General features: G+C 35.3%; 1 protein-coding gene across 1 annotated transcript in view; it reads left to right on the forward strand.

The window, feature by feature from the left end:
• Positions 1–18,396, forward strand: part of HCN1 (hyperpolarization activated cyclic nucleotide gated potassium channel 1) — a gene marked incomplete at its 5' end in the record, with an annotated part of 379,261 nt that overhangs the window by 303,634 nt on the left and 57,231 nt on the right. Inside the window, one exon of the mRNA XM_077752889.1 lies at positions 3,533–3,679. Within this exon, the coding sequence (XP_077609015.1) occupies positions 3,533–3,679 (147 nt within the window). The remainder of the gene's footprint in view (positions 1–3,532; positions 3,680–18,396) is intronic.

An 18,396-nucleotide genomic window follows, 5' to 3' on the forward strand; every position in this document is an offset into this window, starting at 1 on the left:
TTCCATGACTCAGCTGCCTTTAAAGCATAGGTTCCACTTTTAAAATATCCTTTTATTTGACACATCCTCCCTTAGTGATCTCTTAGTCATTGATTATGTGTATATTTTTTCTTTTAAGTGCCTGACCCACATGTAAGTGTTAGGATGTGCCATGAGCATCTTACACTTAACTTGTCAAAACTGAATTTTCTTTCTATCCCCTACTCTCACTCTCATTTGCTTCCTTATGTCCTAAGATAACACAGTACTTAGCATATAGAAGTGGTTCTGATATTTTAGGGTACGGAAGGCTTGTTAAAATACAGACTGCTAGAATTTCTAATTCAGAGTTTCTGACTTAGTAGATCTGGGGTGAAAACTTTAACTATGCATTCTAACAAGTTCCTCAGTGATACTGGTGTTTTATCAACTGTACCTTGAAAACCATTGGCACACAGCAATCAGTTAGTATTTGTTAGATCAATAATTACTATAAATCAATTAATGCTTGAAATATGTAATATGGGTCAAAAATCAAATTGAACTCAGTATGATTAAATGACAAGAAATACTCATTGAACTTTGGTCTGAAAGAAGAAAGACTATTTGGCATAAGATTCTTATTGTAGATTAGTCAAAGTCTAAAGTGATTAAATTATTTGTATGAAGCAAAATAATCCAAAAAAACTCAATCAATCCTGACTCTTCATAAAAATAAAATCACTTTATGTATAGTATTTATATTTAGCTAATCAAAGATTTGTTTTCCAATTCCAGAGATAGACATCGAGCAGATTATTTGTTTCTCTATATGAGTAGGCCCTTACACATAGGCACAGATTTCTTAAAAATGAATGAAATGCTACTAGCTTTTAATGCTGCCTCACATACCCCCTGAGATGCATGCAAAGAACAGAGAAATCTAGAGCTTAGTATCCTGGTTAAGATTAAAGATCTCACCAGTCCAACCAGGGTTTGACAAGCAGTTTGTTGAGAAAAGTAAGCAGAGATTACTTGACCACTACTGATCCTGAAAAAAGTTGAATCCTTTATTTGTCCACAACTGAAAGGTTTTCAATGCAGTAAGTGTCAAAACTGTGGCAGTCATGTTGCCTTAAGCTGTTTTATTATTTTCCCAAGTTTGAATATTTAACAGGATCCACCAGACTTTACTCATGTTAGGCTTTCACTTAAAGGCAAAGGATATGGTGCTTCAGAGAAAGAGAATTCAGACAAGCAAGAGAAGCCCAAAAACCTTTCCCCAGCATGAGTATTTCCTTTAAAAATACTCCATCTTTGGGCATGTGGAACAGGCTGAATTTCTGGCATTATCTACCAAAATCTGTGCAAGGAGCCTTGGTTTGGGGTGGGGGGGGAGGTGTTCAACAACCAAGCTATCAATAGCTCTTTAAATAGTCAAGCCAGTATAATCAAAGCAGATCAGTTAGGTGCAAAGCATTAGTGCAAAAGTTTCCAGTGGAGGCTTAGATCCTAAACAGTACATCAGATATTCCATTGCCTTCTTTTTGGTTAAGTGTAAAAATCAGATATGCAGATGTCTCTAGATATAATGATAGAGTTTTTTCAGTCCAGCTGCAAATCAACTTTATCCTACACAGCAGTCTTATAGAGGACACTGAAGCTTCTTTCTAGTGGACCAGTTGCATGAGTTGCAAGTGGACTGAATCCTAGGTCTGTCCACACAGGTTGCTAAGGTTAGGTAGGCATACAGATTTTGAGCTCTTCAGGAAAAATTAAGCAATCTTTCTCAAGTACATACTAGAAGCCATATACACACTATGACAGTGACAGCATTGATGCCTAAATTTAAAATGACTAAGTCATAATCAAGTCGCTACAGAGAGAGAGAGAGAGTTAGTCCTGCAGGCTTTAAATAGTTGGGGGACAGTCTGGTCACCAAATAAAGGAAGTCTCATGATGAAGTTGTATTTTCTTTAAAAATACTAATCTCAAAAGGGAATATCTAAAAAATAGGAATGTTATGTGAAAGGAAAGTATGTACAAAAACTTGAAGAAATGTAATAGGTTGCTGTTTGTGATGAGATATACGTGTTATCGTGTAACAATTACTACACTAATTGTGGACAAAGAGTTGGGAGAGTTATATCTTATAGTAAGAGCTATGTCAACAGCAAAAGATGTGAGAAAATTTCCATGTGTTCTCTAAAATACATCAAATGTGTTTTGTTTAAGGGAAGAGTCTTTATCCAGTATATTTATCCATTTTTATTGCATACTTTTTTATTAGTACTCATTTGATCATCTATGCAATGAAGCTAATTTGGGGGGCTTTAATTAATTTTTTCAAAGCATGGTCTCATTACTATCTGCATTTGCAACATCAAGGGGATGTTTCTTTTTTTTTTAATTTAACGTTTATTTATTTTTGAAAGAGAGAGAGAGAGAGAGAAACAGAGTGCAAGTGTAAGAGGGGCAGAGAGAGAATCCAAAGCAGGCTCCAGGCTCTCAGCTGTTAGCACAGAGACCTATGCAGGGCTCAAACTCATGAGCCGTGAAATCATGACCTGAGCTGAAGTCAGACACTTAACCAACTGAGGTGCCCCAAGGAATGTTTCTCAAACTTAAATGTGTATAAGTCATCTGAGGATCTTTTTGTAAGATGTAAACTCTATTTTGTAGGTCTGGGGTAAAGCCTAAAATTCTCTTCTAATAAGTTCCTGGGTAAGATCTATGCTCTTGTTTGAATAGCAGGGATTTATTTTCAAAGTGTATATGTGTGAGTGTGATTGTGTGTGTAAATCAACAAAAGCAAATACATTGAGGGAATCAGTCTCTGGAATTAGGCCTGAAAATCTGTGATCCCAAAAGGCAACCTCACCCCAAATATTGTAACAATCAAGTTTAAGAACTTCTTGGCTAAATGAACTTAAATGTCTAAGTTCACTTTTGGCTGTAAAATTATGTGGACCTAGTCTCACCCTGATATTCTTTTAAGTCCTAAATTTAAGTGTGACATATTCTCTTACTCTATAGGGCATCTGTGTTGCTTGAGTATCAATGACTTAGAAACAGCTGCCAAGCTCTCTGTCACTAAATTCAAATTTTAATTAGGTCTGATCTTTTGCTTTAAGGTCTAAGATAGAACCTTTTGTCCTATCCAAACATAGGAGATTCTATCCAGATGAAGGGCCACACATCAACCTCCTACTTTTTTTAGAACTCAACTAAACAAAGATTCCAAGAAAATAACATCACTTCTTTTCTGGTCCCATCACTGGCTTTTCTGTCATGATGCCGTTAAATTCACTCTGAGCTCCTTTCATACCCCTCGACAACTCTCAACTCTTTATGGGAAATGTTTTCCTATTTACGGGAAATGTTTTCCTAATAAATTCCTTGCATAGCATGTCACACAGAGTAGGTACATTGTATCCTAATACATTAGTTCCCCTTAAAATATTTCATTTTTGTTACTGTTATTCAAATGATATTGAATTGAGCACAACAAAGTAACATGATTTTTCATACAGCACAACAATGTTTTCTAATTTCCATTTTCCATTCCTTACAGTATAAGCAAGTGGAACAATACATGTCCTTCCATAAGTTACCAGCTGATATGCGTCAGAAGATACACGATTACTACGAACACAGATACCAAGGCAAAATCTTTGATGAGGAAAACATTCTCAGTGAACTCAACGATCCTCTGAGAGAGGTAAGATTTCTAGTCCTCGATATCCATGGTACGTGGTCATGGTTTAATGGTTTATTTTCTCTTTTCATGGCAAACCTTCAAGTTCGTGTTATGACACTACTCAGAAGAGGAATCAGAATCCAGTGTTAACACATCCTGCTTTGCCTTTCTTCTCCCATATGTTCTCTCATATACAGACTTAATTGTTCAAAAAAAAAAAGTACTAGAACATCATTCTTCTAGTGATGATTGTCAGAACGGTCTTATTTTCTGTATGCCTGGTCGTAAGAATTCTTTCATGTGTCCTCATTGTCTATGTCTTTTCAACCTTCCACTCTGTCATCTCAGGCTAGCTGATCTGTTTCTTTATCTTCTTTGTGATTTCTACTCTCCTTCCATGTTCATTTTACCTGTTTATTCCCTAGACTCCGATTTCAGACTAACCCGACCTTTTGCAAGTAATTAATATCTATTTCCTCATTAAAACCCTTCAGTGTCATGGCACATGGGTGGTTCAGTTCATTAAGCATCCGACTCTTGGTTTTGGCTCAGGTCTTGATCTCATGTTTGTGAGTTTGAGCCCCACTTTGGGCTCTGTGCTGACAGCATGGAGACAACATGGAGCCCACTTGGGATTCTCTCTCCCTCCCTCTCTTTCTGCCCATCCCCAGCTCATACTGTCTCAAAAGAAATAAATAAACTTAAAAAAAAAACCTTGAATGTCAATAATCCCCTGTTTGTCCTGCATCTTCTTTCCATCCCTCCCTAGATGTCTTCTCTCTGCCCACTGGAATGTTCATGTCACTCCTAGACCAAAGGAATATTCACATGATTGTTAATGTTTCTTATAGTACATTTCTTTCCCTTCTTTCTTTTACTTCAAACCTTCTCAAAAGATGACTGCCCAATCATTACACTGTAGTTTGATCTGCACTTCTTTACCAAAGTTGTCTACTTGCAAGATATCAGAGACCTGTTACTCACCAAACACTTTGTCTTTGAGCCCATGGTTACTTTTAAACTGTTACCCAAACACGCATCCTGAATCTCTTTTTTGGACTTCCTTAACACTGAACCATGAATAAGCCATTGGCTTCTCATTTTGTGTTTCTTAATTTGTTCTTTTTTTAGTTTATTTCTTCTTGCACCTTCCTTCTATAAATTGTGAGCTCCAAGTTCTTGCCAATATGCTGTTTTCTTAAAATCTACATGGTATATATAATAAGCTATGTAATATAGTCATTATCTTCCATGACTAAACCATTTTTCTTTTGAAGTCTTTCAGTAAATGGTTTAGTCATTCTCTCAAGTCAATTGCAATGTAAAAGTATAGTCTTTTCTTGAAACTTCCTCTGCTCTGCAAATCCAATCACCAAATGCCATCAATGTTCTTTGGCAGTACATCCCATACCTGTGCCCTTGTTTTCTTCTCCCGTTCCTTGACCTTGACCTTAGTCCTCTCACATGGACAATTGGCACTGTCTCTTTAGTTTGCCTTCCAGACTTTGGGCTGTCTTCTCTAACTGACATTTAAAACATTGCTGCTAGATTATTTTTTTTAATGAGTATGAGCTACTCATTTCTTTGCTCAGAAACTTTCACTCTTTACATACAAAATTAAATCAAATTTAGCCTCCTGAGGCTCATATTCCAGCCCTTCTGTGCTCTGGTCCCAGCTAGATTTCCAGCTTTACTTTCCCTGCTGCTCTACATGTTCCAGAGTGGCCTGCAGCCAAACTGGGCAACTTGCTGTCTTGCAAAAAATCAATTATAATTTCTCACCTTGCATCGTGTGGTTTTCAGAAATCTCTCTCATCTGTTACCGAAATCTAGTTCAAATAATATTTCTTCATTCACACCTTTTGTGTTTTTTATTTTCCAGGCTATATTTGATCTTTCTTTACTTTGACCCCCTAATGCACTGAGTCTACAACTCTTGTGTGCTCCTTATCCATTCTGTCTATATTATCATTATTGTTTCACATTTGTTTTCTCCACATTGGCCTTGAAAGTTCCTTAAGAGCCAAGGCTTATCAATATTTTAAATATCTCTTGAAATTTCTAGTGCCTGTAGCATATATTAAATGCTCAATAAATATTTTCATTGCAACTAATATCTTTACTGTTTATAACCATTCCTACATTTCTGCATCCCATAAAAGTTATTTGTATTTTTTTGAGCCTTAAACTATCAGTTAAGAGTTTTTCAGTAAAGGAATTAAATATCTGCTGTTGATTAGCTTATTTTCTTTACAAATACCTCAAATAAGACTATTACATATTGTTTGAACACAATTCAAACTCCATTCTTTGTTGTATTTCTTTAAAATAATGTATAGTTTTTAAAATATATATGTATATACATATATATATGTACATATATATATGCTTCACTCTATTTCTTTGTTGGATTACAGAATTTGTTTTAAATTCAAATCCTATTCATTGAAAGACAGAAGCTCAGGACACTGGAATCAGGCTGGGTTCTCAAGGGCCCAGAGGACTTCAAAGGCAGGATGGGAGGGGCCGTAGCAGGGAAACAAAGGTAATCCAAGAGACACTATCAGAGATTAAGACTAAATCAAAAGACATGAAGATATGATCAAACTAAGGATATATTTTAAAGAAGCAGGAAAATGTTAGGATTCCAGTGTAAAATGTCATTGAGGGAATACAGAAAGCTGCCAGAAAAAGTGAGTATAAAAATGGAGCCTAAGAAGTTTCATGCTTAAATTGGAAGCATTCCTCTGTGCTGAAAATACTCAGTGTAGCGTAAAATCAGAATAACAAGAGCATCTTCTTAATCATGTGCATTTTATTAACTACCCTTTCTCTTGCCACACGTTAATTTGCTCTGATGTTCAGTGGAAAAAATTCACTTTTCATTTTTCCCCCGTACCAAACATCCCCAGCCGTATGAAGACATATGTCCAATTTCCTTAATTTTCTTTATATTTTCAAACACCATGGTTCAGAGTCTTGGTGTCTTTTAATTCATCTTCTGAAGTTCACTCACAGCTTTTCTCCCTGCCTTTGATCACAGTGAGTTCAAATGCATACCATCACATAGCCACCATAGCGATTGGTATAGAACACAAGTGTAATGACTCTGCTCTCTTCTTAGAACCTGATCATGATTGTCCATCCCCTGCAGGAAAAGTTCAAGTTCCTTGACATGGCATATTAGATGCTCCATGCCCTGCTTTCATCTTTGCTTTTTTTTCCCTTAATACTTCATCAACAGGAAATTATTCATAATTTTTCTGGGGAAAAGAAAAGTACTGTTAATTCCCTCACTGCCTTTCCTCATGCTACTCTATCTTCACTCCTTTTTACTCACCTTACCTTCCACTTCCCATTAAACACTCTTACCACACATGGACTTCTTCATAAATTTTCCCTGACCACTCTGTCATAACATTATATTTATCATTTGTCAGTTTATTGTTTAAGACTATAATTTTCTTGAGGATAGAGACTATGCCTTAATGCTTATATCTTAGTGACCAGTATATAGTAGGAATTCATTAAATACTTACTGACTGAATGGCCGCAAACAGAATCATGAATGAAAAACAGAATAAGAATTGCAACTACTTAATAAAAATAGAGATTTTATAAGTGGAATCATGACATGCTCAGACACTTAGCGCCTTATGTACATGAAAACAATTTCTCCATTTGTTCCTATGCTTTTCAGCTTTTGCTCTTCTGGCATCAGAACCATGCAAAAGCCTAAATTTAATGTTATACTGAGGTAAGACTCTATTAGAGAGGAAATAGATGAATCAAATAAGAAAGTAAGGAAACACATAGCAGAGAGATAACAAGAGTCATTATTTAAATATAACATGAGTCTAAAATGTGTTTTAGCCAGATGTGTTTTCTGAATAAAAGTTCAATAAGAACAATGAGAAATACATGTTGCTCCCTATTAAATTGGAGTGTTATGTACCTGCTGTACTAAAGTCATAGTGGTAGACCAGAAGAAACCTTTTTAAAGTAATAAATTACATTATTTCATCAAAAGCTGCATTCCACTTAGAAGATGAGGCATCAACTTGGCAAAGGTATATTTTAGTCATTGTTGTGCTCCTAGTATCTAGAAAGTACCCAGTACATAAAAGGCATTGAACGACTGATCCCATAAATGTCAAATGAATGAAAGAATACTTGGAAGGAGAAAGCTGGATTATTTGATACGTATTTTGTGACAAAAGGTAAAAATATAAGATATGCATGGTATATACCATGCACCATATATAATTGCTAATCATATGCTCAATTTTGAGTCAACCACCATTTTATATTGCAACAAGACTTTTTAACTTAAAATACTTTATTGTACAAAAGGCACATTTTTATGAAACTATGTAGCCTAATATGAGATGCTAATGTACACTGAAGAGCAGTGATTTCTACTAACACAAGTCAGGGTATTCAGGAATGCATAAAACTGAAAGGTAGGTCAAACCTTCAGACTCTCAAAAACATGCAAAAGACCTATTGCTTAAAAACATAAAATGCAGTGTTCAGGAATGTGAAAATTATCCTATGTTCATAATCAATTAAGCCATTATTATGTTTTATCCACTTTATAGCCCAGCTTATTTTTAATGTGTTTGAATACTTTTAAATACAAAGACCCCCAAAGATGTAAAATGGTGGAAGGAATTTCATTTGCATGACCTATGAAAGCTCTTAACAAAATCTCATACCATGCGTATGTAAATTAATTCAGTTAGCAGTTACTACAAAAACACTACTTCATCAAGTACACTTTTCTGTTTCCATGTCTGTGGTATGAATTAGGTGATTCGTCTTTTCTTATGTTGAGGACAAATTGTTGCAACACCTTTAACAAATAACCTGGTTCATTTTTACTGTTCCTGTCTCAGTCAAAATGGTGCCTCCTCAAAGAGGCCCACCTTTAGAAGTTTATCTAAATTAGTTCTCTTGAAGTCCTTCTCTGAACAGAAGCCTTTTTGCTGTATACATACCACTATATTGACTTGGATACAAGAAGGCAAGGACTTTGGAGTTCTTGATTTCCACCATAACTTCAGTCCCTAGACAGTATATATTTAATAATTACTTGTTGGATAAATAAACAAATGCAAAGAAAGCATGAATCTCATACTCAGCAAATCATCTCAAAGAATCATTGATTGTTAGAGCTCAAAGAGAGCATTTTGTCAACAAAACAGTAATGTTCATTTGGATAAAGTGATGTCCAGAACTATGAAGTGCTCTGGCCATAGAATTCTCTTAGTACCACTTTCCATTATAGTATGGAAAATATAGTTTCTCATGTATAACAGAACGATGCTGGCATCTTTAGATTCCTTCATGGGTTTTTTTAAATTTTTTTAAGTTTATTTATTTATTTTTAGAGAGAGAGAGATAATGAACATGTATGAGTGGGTTAAGGACAGAGAAAGAGAGGGAGAATCACATGCAGGCTCCACACTGTCCGCACAGAGACCAACATGGTCAGGAACGCTAAGATCATGACCTGAGCCAAAACCAAGAGCCGGATGCTTAACCAACTAAGCCACCCAAGTGACCCTGTGATTTTGATTTTTGCGTATATACTATGAGCCAGAAGTTCCTATTTTGCTTGTGATTGTTTTTATTTTTAACCTTCTTCGAAATATTTGCATTAGTGATTTAGTGCAGTCAGGATGGGATAAGGGGACATTTCAGTAGAGTATCACTGTAGAAGGCATATCGATATTCTGTACAATTTCTATAACCTAGTAACATCCATAGAATAGGCAAAAAAAATATTTTTTTTAAGATTCTATTCCAAGTCTTACTAGAGCATTGTTAGTGGCTCATGAAACAAATGTTGCTGGTCTCCCTGTCCAAACCAAAAAAATTAGAAATGCACCTGGCACATAGTAAGTGCACAGTAAAATTTAATTTAGAGTATTCCTCTGATTCAGTGAAGCATACGATAAAGACCGAGCTCTCATGGTTCTTGCAGCTTAGTGAGAAACAGAAATTTAAATAATCAATTATAACTGTGTATAAGTGCCATGAGAGAGTTATTCAGAGGATGTTAGGCCACACATAAGAGGGACAAGTCCAGTCTTATCATATGTCTCATTTCTTTTGGAATGTATTCAAATGATCTGCTATTAAAGTTCTTCCTTCGTTTTAACAGCCAGCTTTCTGGAGACCAATGTCTTAGCATCAAAATTTGTCATTGAAATGTTAGGATCATGAGACTGATGAATGCTTTAGGAAAAGCAGGCAATGTATTTAATACTAAAAAACTAATTAGAAAATTTCAGTGAACTATACCCCTCTGCTTATGAGAGCCTGTTGGAATGTGTACAAAGTAAGAAGGTCTATTTTTAACATGATCAGATTTATACTTATTTGATTAGAGCAAAATGGCAAACTTAACTGTCGAGAAAGAGGTTAATGCCCTTCTGAGCCTGTCTCCAAAGTTCAGAACTGATCTATTTTTAAACAATGGAGTGTGAAGAGCCATGGGCTGAAAATAGGTACAGATCATGTGTCCCAGTAGAATATAGGACGTCAGTATATTTCATTTTCACTGAACATGGATTGGGCTGAGACTATAATACTGTCCTTCTGACCTTTAATTTGTTGAATAGACTGTTAGGGAAAAAAGCGTAATTTGCATGTGTATTTCCTTAGAGCAATTCAGAATCATTTTTTTTACTTGTTGATTTTTAAGATTCCTTCTATGATGTGTTCACTTAAGATTAACTATAACAGGCTAGACTCTGAATTGTAAAATTACAAAAGGATCTTATAAATTATCAGATATTCATGTAACCGGCACAATAACAAAAGGCTGGAAAAACTCTTCAATGGTCTGCTCGGGGTCACATTGCCAAATAAAGAAATTGAACCTTTTTCTCTCTTTTGGTATAGAGATTTTGCTTTGCATCCTTAGTTTCTAGATGACAACGAGACAAAAGAAAATTGTCAGTTTCTTAATGTGTGCGGAATATTGATCCAGGCATGATGGGAAGGTAAATTGTAAAATATGGTTTAGTCTTAAAGTGCTAACCATTATGTTTGTAGAGACAAGATATAAATACATGAGAAAACATAAGCTAAGAAAAGGAAGTTAATGTACATTACTAAAACTACAAGAAATGTAAAAGGTTCACACACGGTTAATTGCCAAAGAAAAGCTGACACTACCTACTAAGATTCTAAATGGATTGAAGACTTACACGTATGATCTGAAACCATAGAACTCTGAGAAGGAAACACAGGGAAAACGCTTCTTGATGTCAATCTTGGCAGTGCCTTTTTTGGATATGACACCTAAAGCATAAGTGACGAAAGCAAACGTAAATAAACAGGACTGCATGAAACTAAAAAGCTTCTGTGCAGCAAAAGCTACAATCAACAAAATGAAAAGACAGCCTATGGAATGGAAGAAAATAGTTTCAAACCACACATCTGATAAGAGGTTGCTATCCAAAATGTATAAGAGACTCATACAACTCAATAGCAAGAATATAAGTAGTCCAATTTAAAAAATGGCCAAGGATGTCAATATATATGTATTTTTGCCCATGGTACATGAGTGCCCCAGTCGGATAAGTGTCTGACTCTTCGTTTCAGCTCAGGTCATGATCTCAGGGTTGGTGGGATAATCGAGCCCCACATCCTGCTCTACACGGCAGTACAGAGCCTGCTTGGGATTCTATTTTCCTCTCTCTCTGTCCCTTCCTTGCTCACATGTGCGCACACACACACTCTCACAAAGTAAGTGGATAAACTTTTTAAAAGTGTTTTTAAAAGACATTTTTTTTCCAAGAAGATATTCAAATGCCCAACAGGTACATGAAAAGGTGTTCAACATCATTAATCATCAGGGAAATGCAAGTCAAAGCCACAATGAGATACCATTTCACATCTGTTAGAAAGGTTGTTATTCAAAAGGCAAGAAGCAGTGCTGGTGAGGATGTGGAAAGGAAATCAGGGAAATGGGAAGAGGAGTAGGGAAGATGATATGTATTATTCGGCTGAGGGAGAGCCAGACTACTGGGCCTTTTCCTTAATTTTTCCTAACACTATTCATTACCTCCCTTCCCCTCCCAAGATTTTTCTAGTGACATTGCTAATTTCTAGGTCTTCAAACATAAGTCCCATGCAATATTATATAATTCCACTTATATGAGCTCCCTGGAATAGGGAAATTCATAGCAACAGGAGGTAAGATAGAAGTCACCAGGGACAGAGGGGAGGGAGAAGGGAGAGTTTCCATAATTCTTGCCGAGAGTGACAGAAGAGTTAGATGTGGTAATGATTACACAACATCGTGAATGTATCTGTGAACTACATGCTTAGGCATGGTTAAAACTATCAGATAGGTAAATACACATTTTATGAAAAACTTAAAAACTAATGTTATAAAATAGCACCCAATCTCATATCTCTAGCTTTGATCGTTAGAGCCATTTCCACCTCCCCGCTGCTCTTATCACCTGAATATCCCAGATGCTTCACATGCAATACAAAAATCAAGTAAAATCCTTTCTCAGTAGAAGTAAATATCGTTTTGGATTTTTATCCCCAGACCAAAGACCTCAGAAGTTGTGGAGGCGTGTGGGTTGAGTTTTACATCATGTCAGAGTGACCCTGACTGGGTCATGTATATATCTTGCCCCTGCCACTGCCTCACTTTCAAAGCCAAGGTTCTCCCATGTCTTCACAGATATTGAGAAGGGAACAGTTTCCTTCTTGCTGCCACACCAGGAAGTGTGCTCTAACTTGCTCTATGAGTTTGCTTGGGCTTTCAGAACAAAATACAACAGATGGTGTAGCCTAAACAACAGAAATGTGGCATTTTTCCCCCCTCTCTTCTAAAGGCCAGAAGTTTAAAATCAAAGTGTCAGCAGATTTGGAGTCTTCTGAGACTTTTCTTCATGACTTACAGATGGCCACCTTGTCCCTCTGTCCTCTCAGGGTCTTTTCTCTTTGCTGGCATGTCACCAGTGTCTGTGTGTCCAAATCCTCTTCTCAAAAGGACACCGGGAAGATTGGAAAAGGGTCCACCCTAATGAATTCATTTTAACCTAATGTCCTCTACAAAGACCCTCTTTCCAAATACAGTCACATTCTGAGGTTTCAGGATTCAAGGCTTCAAAATATGAATTTTGAGAGGATACAATTAAGCCCATAACACTTGGCAATACATGCAATGCTCCACCCAAGTCCAACTAAAGTGACATATAAATGAATGCTTAATGCATCTTAGGTTGCCTGCCTGGTTTTAGGGCCTGGTCTGATTTCCTCACATCTTTTGTACATGGACATATACTATTATATACAGATTATTTCTATTACTGGCTGTTCATGATAAAAATGAATTTATGGGGGTTTTATTTTAAATTCTCAAATATAGGTTCTTATCAAATTCTCCGAACACCTTTTCTCAAGATTAAGTCTTCTACTTCACTTTATTATCTGCTGGTTCTGTTTTAATAGTATTTTTTAGTTCAGCATACTTCTGGACATCTGTCTGCTTTATTTGCTGTACTTGACAGTTCACATCAGTCTATGTTTACCATGTCAGAGAGGCTTAACACTTATTCTGCAAACCAGTCTTACAACTTGCTTTCAGCTTGCAGGCCACTGGAGCTGTATTCTTTGGGAGTTTATACAAATCCTTCCAGAGCTTCCATCTGGGATACCATACTGTAGGGCTGAGATACAAAGTCTCCCGTGAACATGATTGTTGTCAATATACAACTCCTTGATCTAGGTTTGTTTCATCTGCTTCCACCTCTTACCTTTGCTTTATAATCAAATTTAAGTGAATGTTAGAATTTTCTGTCATTTGCTGTCATTCTGCCTGGTACCTAATGGAACAATATATTCCTAAGTTCTGGGAAGGCAAATCAGTGTGACTATGTTAAGACTAAATTAATTTCAAACTTCATTTGCATTCATATTATAAGGCTTAAATATGATTTAATACCTCAAAACCAAATTAGATGCCTATGAGAACGGTAACAACGGAAACCATTAAAATGTTTGAATTTGTACATCTCAGAATTCATCTTGTTCTTATCCATCCTTTACAAGCAGGCAGATTTCATTTAAGCCACTTAATCATAATTGGCCATTTGTATATGCAGAGATTTTAGGCTAATTACCTTTAACATAATTTAAAGAGACTATTAATCTAGCAACTAATGATATAGCTGGGTTTCAAAACAAGTAATGGTGAAAAATGTCAGTATTTAAGAGGCCATTGCAGACTATTTCTCTGTATCTCTATCGGGTTTTGCCTAACATAACTATGATTAACACAAGATATTAACCATTAATCATGGAATATTGTTTTGGCATTAAAAAGGACTGCAATGAGGGCCATGTCTCAAAATGGGAAATATCTTATATTATAAAAATGGGAAAAGGGAAACAAATGTTGAATGTATATTATGATTACACATATATTTAGATGAATAAAAATTTCTCTTAAGGGAATACATAAGCACATTAAATCACTCTTATTAGGTGATGAGTATACAAAAATTTTTATATAATTTAAGAGACATGTATTTTCATTTTTTGCAAACTTTTTTATAAGTAACTGTTTGGTAATACAAAAATACTTAATTACTTTCTTCTTTAATAAAATGGAAAACTACAATAAACTAAAACTGAGGCATCCTATATTAATTCATTGATCCTCCTTTTTTCAATGTCTAAACCCTTTAATTTCCCCAAAATAAATATTAAAGACAAATTTCCTTAGCTTTGTAGTATATTACAAAGCTTTTGAGATTCAGATAAGTTAGGAGTTGCAGTAAAAGTTTTCTTGAAAAAAAAAAAACAACACAGATTATTACAACCAGAGAAATAGATTATCTTAAATTTTCCCTAATAGAACATAGAAATCAAGGGAAGTACTTTCAGTTTAAGAAATTGAAGCAGTATCTAACTTCTGGTCAATGTTTGGATAAATGTTTAGAAAAATTTTTGTCACAGAAACAGACACATACATCAATGGAATAGAATATAGAACTCAGAATTGGACCCACAAATGTATGGCCAACTAATCTTTGACAAAGCAGGAAAGAATATCCAATGAAAAAAAGACAGCCTCTTTAACAGATGGTGCTGGGAAAACTGGACAACAACATGCAGAAGAATGAAACTAGATCATTTTCTCATACCATACACAAAAGTAAATTCAAAATGGACCAGAATGTGAGACAAGAAACCATCAAAATCCCAGAGGAGAAAGCAGGAAACAACCTCCTTGACCTCAACCGCAGCAATTTCTTACATGACACATCCCCAAAGGCAAGGGAATCAAGAGCAAAAATGAACTACTGGGACCTCATCAAAATAAAAAGCTTCTGCATGTCAAAGGAAATAATCAATAAAATAATAGGCAACTGACGGAATGGGAAAAGATAGTTGCAAATGACATATCAGATATAAGGCTAGTATCCAAAATCTATAAGGAACTCACCAAACTCCACACCCGAAAAACAAATAATCCAATGAAGAAAAGGGCAGAAGACATGAACAGACACTTCTCCAAAGAGGACATCCAGATGGCCAAAAGACACATGAAATGATGCTCAGCATCCCTCATCATCAGGGAAATACAAATCAAAACCACACTTAGATACTACCTCATGCTGGTCAGAGTGGCTAAAATGAGCAAATCAGGAGACTATAGATGCTGGTGGGGATGTGGAGAAATGGGCACCCTCCTACACTGTTGGTGGGAATGTAAGCTGGTGCAGCCCCTCTGGAAAACAGTATGGAGGTTCCTCAAAAAATTAACAGTAGAACTCCCCTATGACCCAGCAGTAGCACTGCCAGAAATTTACCCAAGGAATACAGGAGTGCTGATGCATAGGGGCACATGTACTCCCAGTGTTCATAGCAGTAATCTCAACAATAGCCAAAACATGGAAAGAACCTAAGTGTCCATCAACGGATGAATGGATCAAGAAGATGTGGTATATCTATACAATGGAATACTACACGGCAATGAGAAAGAATGAAATCTGACCATTTGTGGCAACATGGATGGAACTTGAGGGTGTTATGCTGAGCGAAATAAGTCAGGCAGAGGACAGATACCATATGTTTGGATATATAGGTGGATTAGGAGGAACTTATCGGAGGACCATGGGGGAGAATAAGGGGGAAAATAGTGGGGGAGAGGGAGGGAGGCAACCATGAGATATTCTTGAATGCTGAGAACAAACTGAGGGCAGATAGAGTGGGGGGGAAGGGGGGGGTGATGGGCATGTGGGAGGGCACTTGTGGGGATGAGCAATGGGTGTTATATGGAAACCAACCTGACAATCAACTAAGAAAAAAAAGAAGATTTTTAAGCATTAAAATCTGCCTGTATGGGCCAATTTTCTTACACATGCAATCAAGCACCTTGCAATTTAGAAGGCAAACCACTAGATCAATATAAGCCAGTTGAGAATGCTGAGGGAAATTGTTTTTCAGTTTCCCAGTATGTTTACTTTAAAAAAAATTAATGGAATGTGTATGTACAATTCACCTTCCAAATTTATTATATCAATAGAGCAGCTTTATTAGAAGAATCCTATATTTTATTCTTGACAATAGCCAGAAAGGAATTTCATTGACTCTACCCTAAGAATTTCTTGTCATTTTCTTCTTCTGAACCTCTGCACTCATTTTAACTTTGGTTTTTAATAAACAGTCCCCAAATCAAGTTTTTCTTTTACCTGAATCAGTATCCTCTTACCAAATTACCTAGAACCTTTCATTTCTTGAAAAGTTTCTAAACTGTATAGTCTATACAATTCATTTGATCTTAACCAACATTGTCAGCATAACTATAAATTGCAGTGGTTAAAACATAACATTGAGCAAACTTTATTAAATATTTTACTTGTGATAATTTAATTATCATAATCTGTGATACAGTTGCTATAATCTCCATTTTACAGATGAAAAGATTAAGATTTGAAGAATCTGAGTCACTTTCTATGGTCACAGAGCCAACTGGTTTTGAAATCAGAGATTGAGTGTGTACATGCACACAACCACACACAGACTAAGCCATATTTATGTTACTACTTGTAATTATTTTATACTGAATATATACATGTACATCTTCCTCCATCAACTAGGTGTAAACTTCTTCCTCCCTCAACAAGATGTAAACTTTCAGATACTTATTTTAGGAACCATAGTTTCCAAACCTGACTGTTTATAACTTGGAGTGTGTTATTAAAAGTAAAGATTTTGAATCAAATCCCCTAGAGATATAGTTTCAGATTCTTTAAATTTGGATTTAAGCCTGGTAAACTGTCTTTTAGTAAAGTCTCATAAATATGTCCAGAGGATTATCATCTTCCTCTAAAGAGTAACATGGAGGAGAATGTTCTCTTTGGCAGGTAATTGAAGCCTTTTTAGAATTGATGCTGTCTTCATGAGAACTATGATGAAGGCAAGGACCCATGGAATAATCCTGAAGAGTTTATTTTCCAAGAAAAATAGTAAAATTTTCTTTATATAAAAATAGTTTTATTTTCCAGGAAATAAAGTCATTTAGATTTAGATTTTTTAAAATAATTGCCAATCTACTCTTGAAATCATTGTTGCACTATATGCTAACTAACTTGAATGTAAATTTTTAAAAATTAATTTAAAAATAACAGTAAATTTGAAAATTATAGTAATAATGATAATTGCAAGTGCACAGCCATCAATTTGCTATCTCATCAACATATGTTCATGTCAGATTCTCAGAATGTATAAATTTCAGAAGAACGAATTATGGTTCATGCCAAAATCTTCAGGGTTTTTGGTATAATCATACTTAAGGTATAGGAATTTTGCAAGAATAAAATAAGTTAATAGTTGTAAAACATTTAAAGCAAACCTAGAAACCTGTAAGAACTAAAAAAATATTGTCTCTTATTTTTATTATATCATTCCTAAAATTATCCCTACCTTAAAAAACAAACAAAAAATTACACATCCACTTACTGTAATTCTTATAGTCCAGGCAACTGAGCTGTGGGGAAAAATAGAACAACATTAGCAGCACACTTTTATAGGATGTCCTAGGTGATAAAGTGTCAGTTGATATAGATTTGACTATATTTAGTTACTTGTGTCTAGAGTTAGTATAGAAGTCTATATGTCTAGATGCCATTGAAATGTCTAATATAAGTTCTTAGAAGGAAGGTCTTGTGTGTTCTGCAGAGTCTAAAAATACAGGGTATGTTGGGTGTAGGAATTTAGCAATGTAACAGCAGCTCTGTTTTGTTAAGATTACTCTATGATTCATTATTGTAATGATGGTAATTACATTTATAGCTACCATCCCTAAGACATTTTAGAACTATACTGTGTAGAACAAAATAATGTAGAATGGAGGAGATCTAAATGTTTCACAAAATGAAATTTTCCACAATGATGATTAAATTACTGGTAAAGAATTGTAGTGCTTCAAGGAGACTTAAAATATTATTATTCTTTTTAACAATAGTCCAACAAAATATTGCCTAAGCTTTCCCGGGTCTCAGAGTTTGCATGATTCCTAAGTTCTGATTTATGGTAAAAAGTAATACTTTGTGAAGCAATCTGCATATATCTCAAATCCCATTTTCCTGATTGCCATAAAGTTAAACAAACTGGAATCAGCTCACCAAAATATATATATATTTATATTTTATATATATAAATATAAATATATATTTTAATATAAAATTTATATT

Source organism: Crocuta crocuta, unplaced genomic scaffold (genome assembly GCF_008692635.1).
Source record: "Crocuta crocuta isolate KB4526 unplaced genomic scaffold, BGI_CrCroc_1.0 scaffold409, whole genome shotgun sequence".
Lineage (NCBI taxonomy): Eukaryota > Metazoa > Chordata > Mammalia > Carnivora > Hyaenidae > Crocuta > Crocuta crocuta.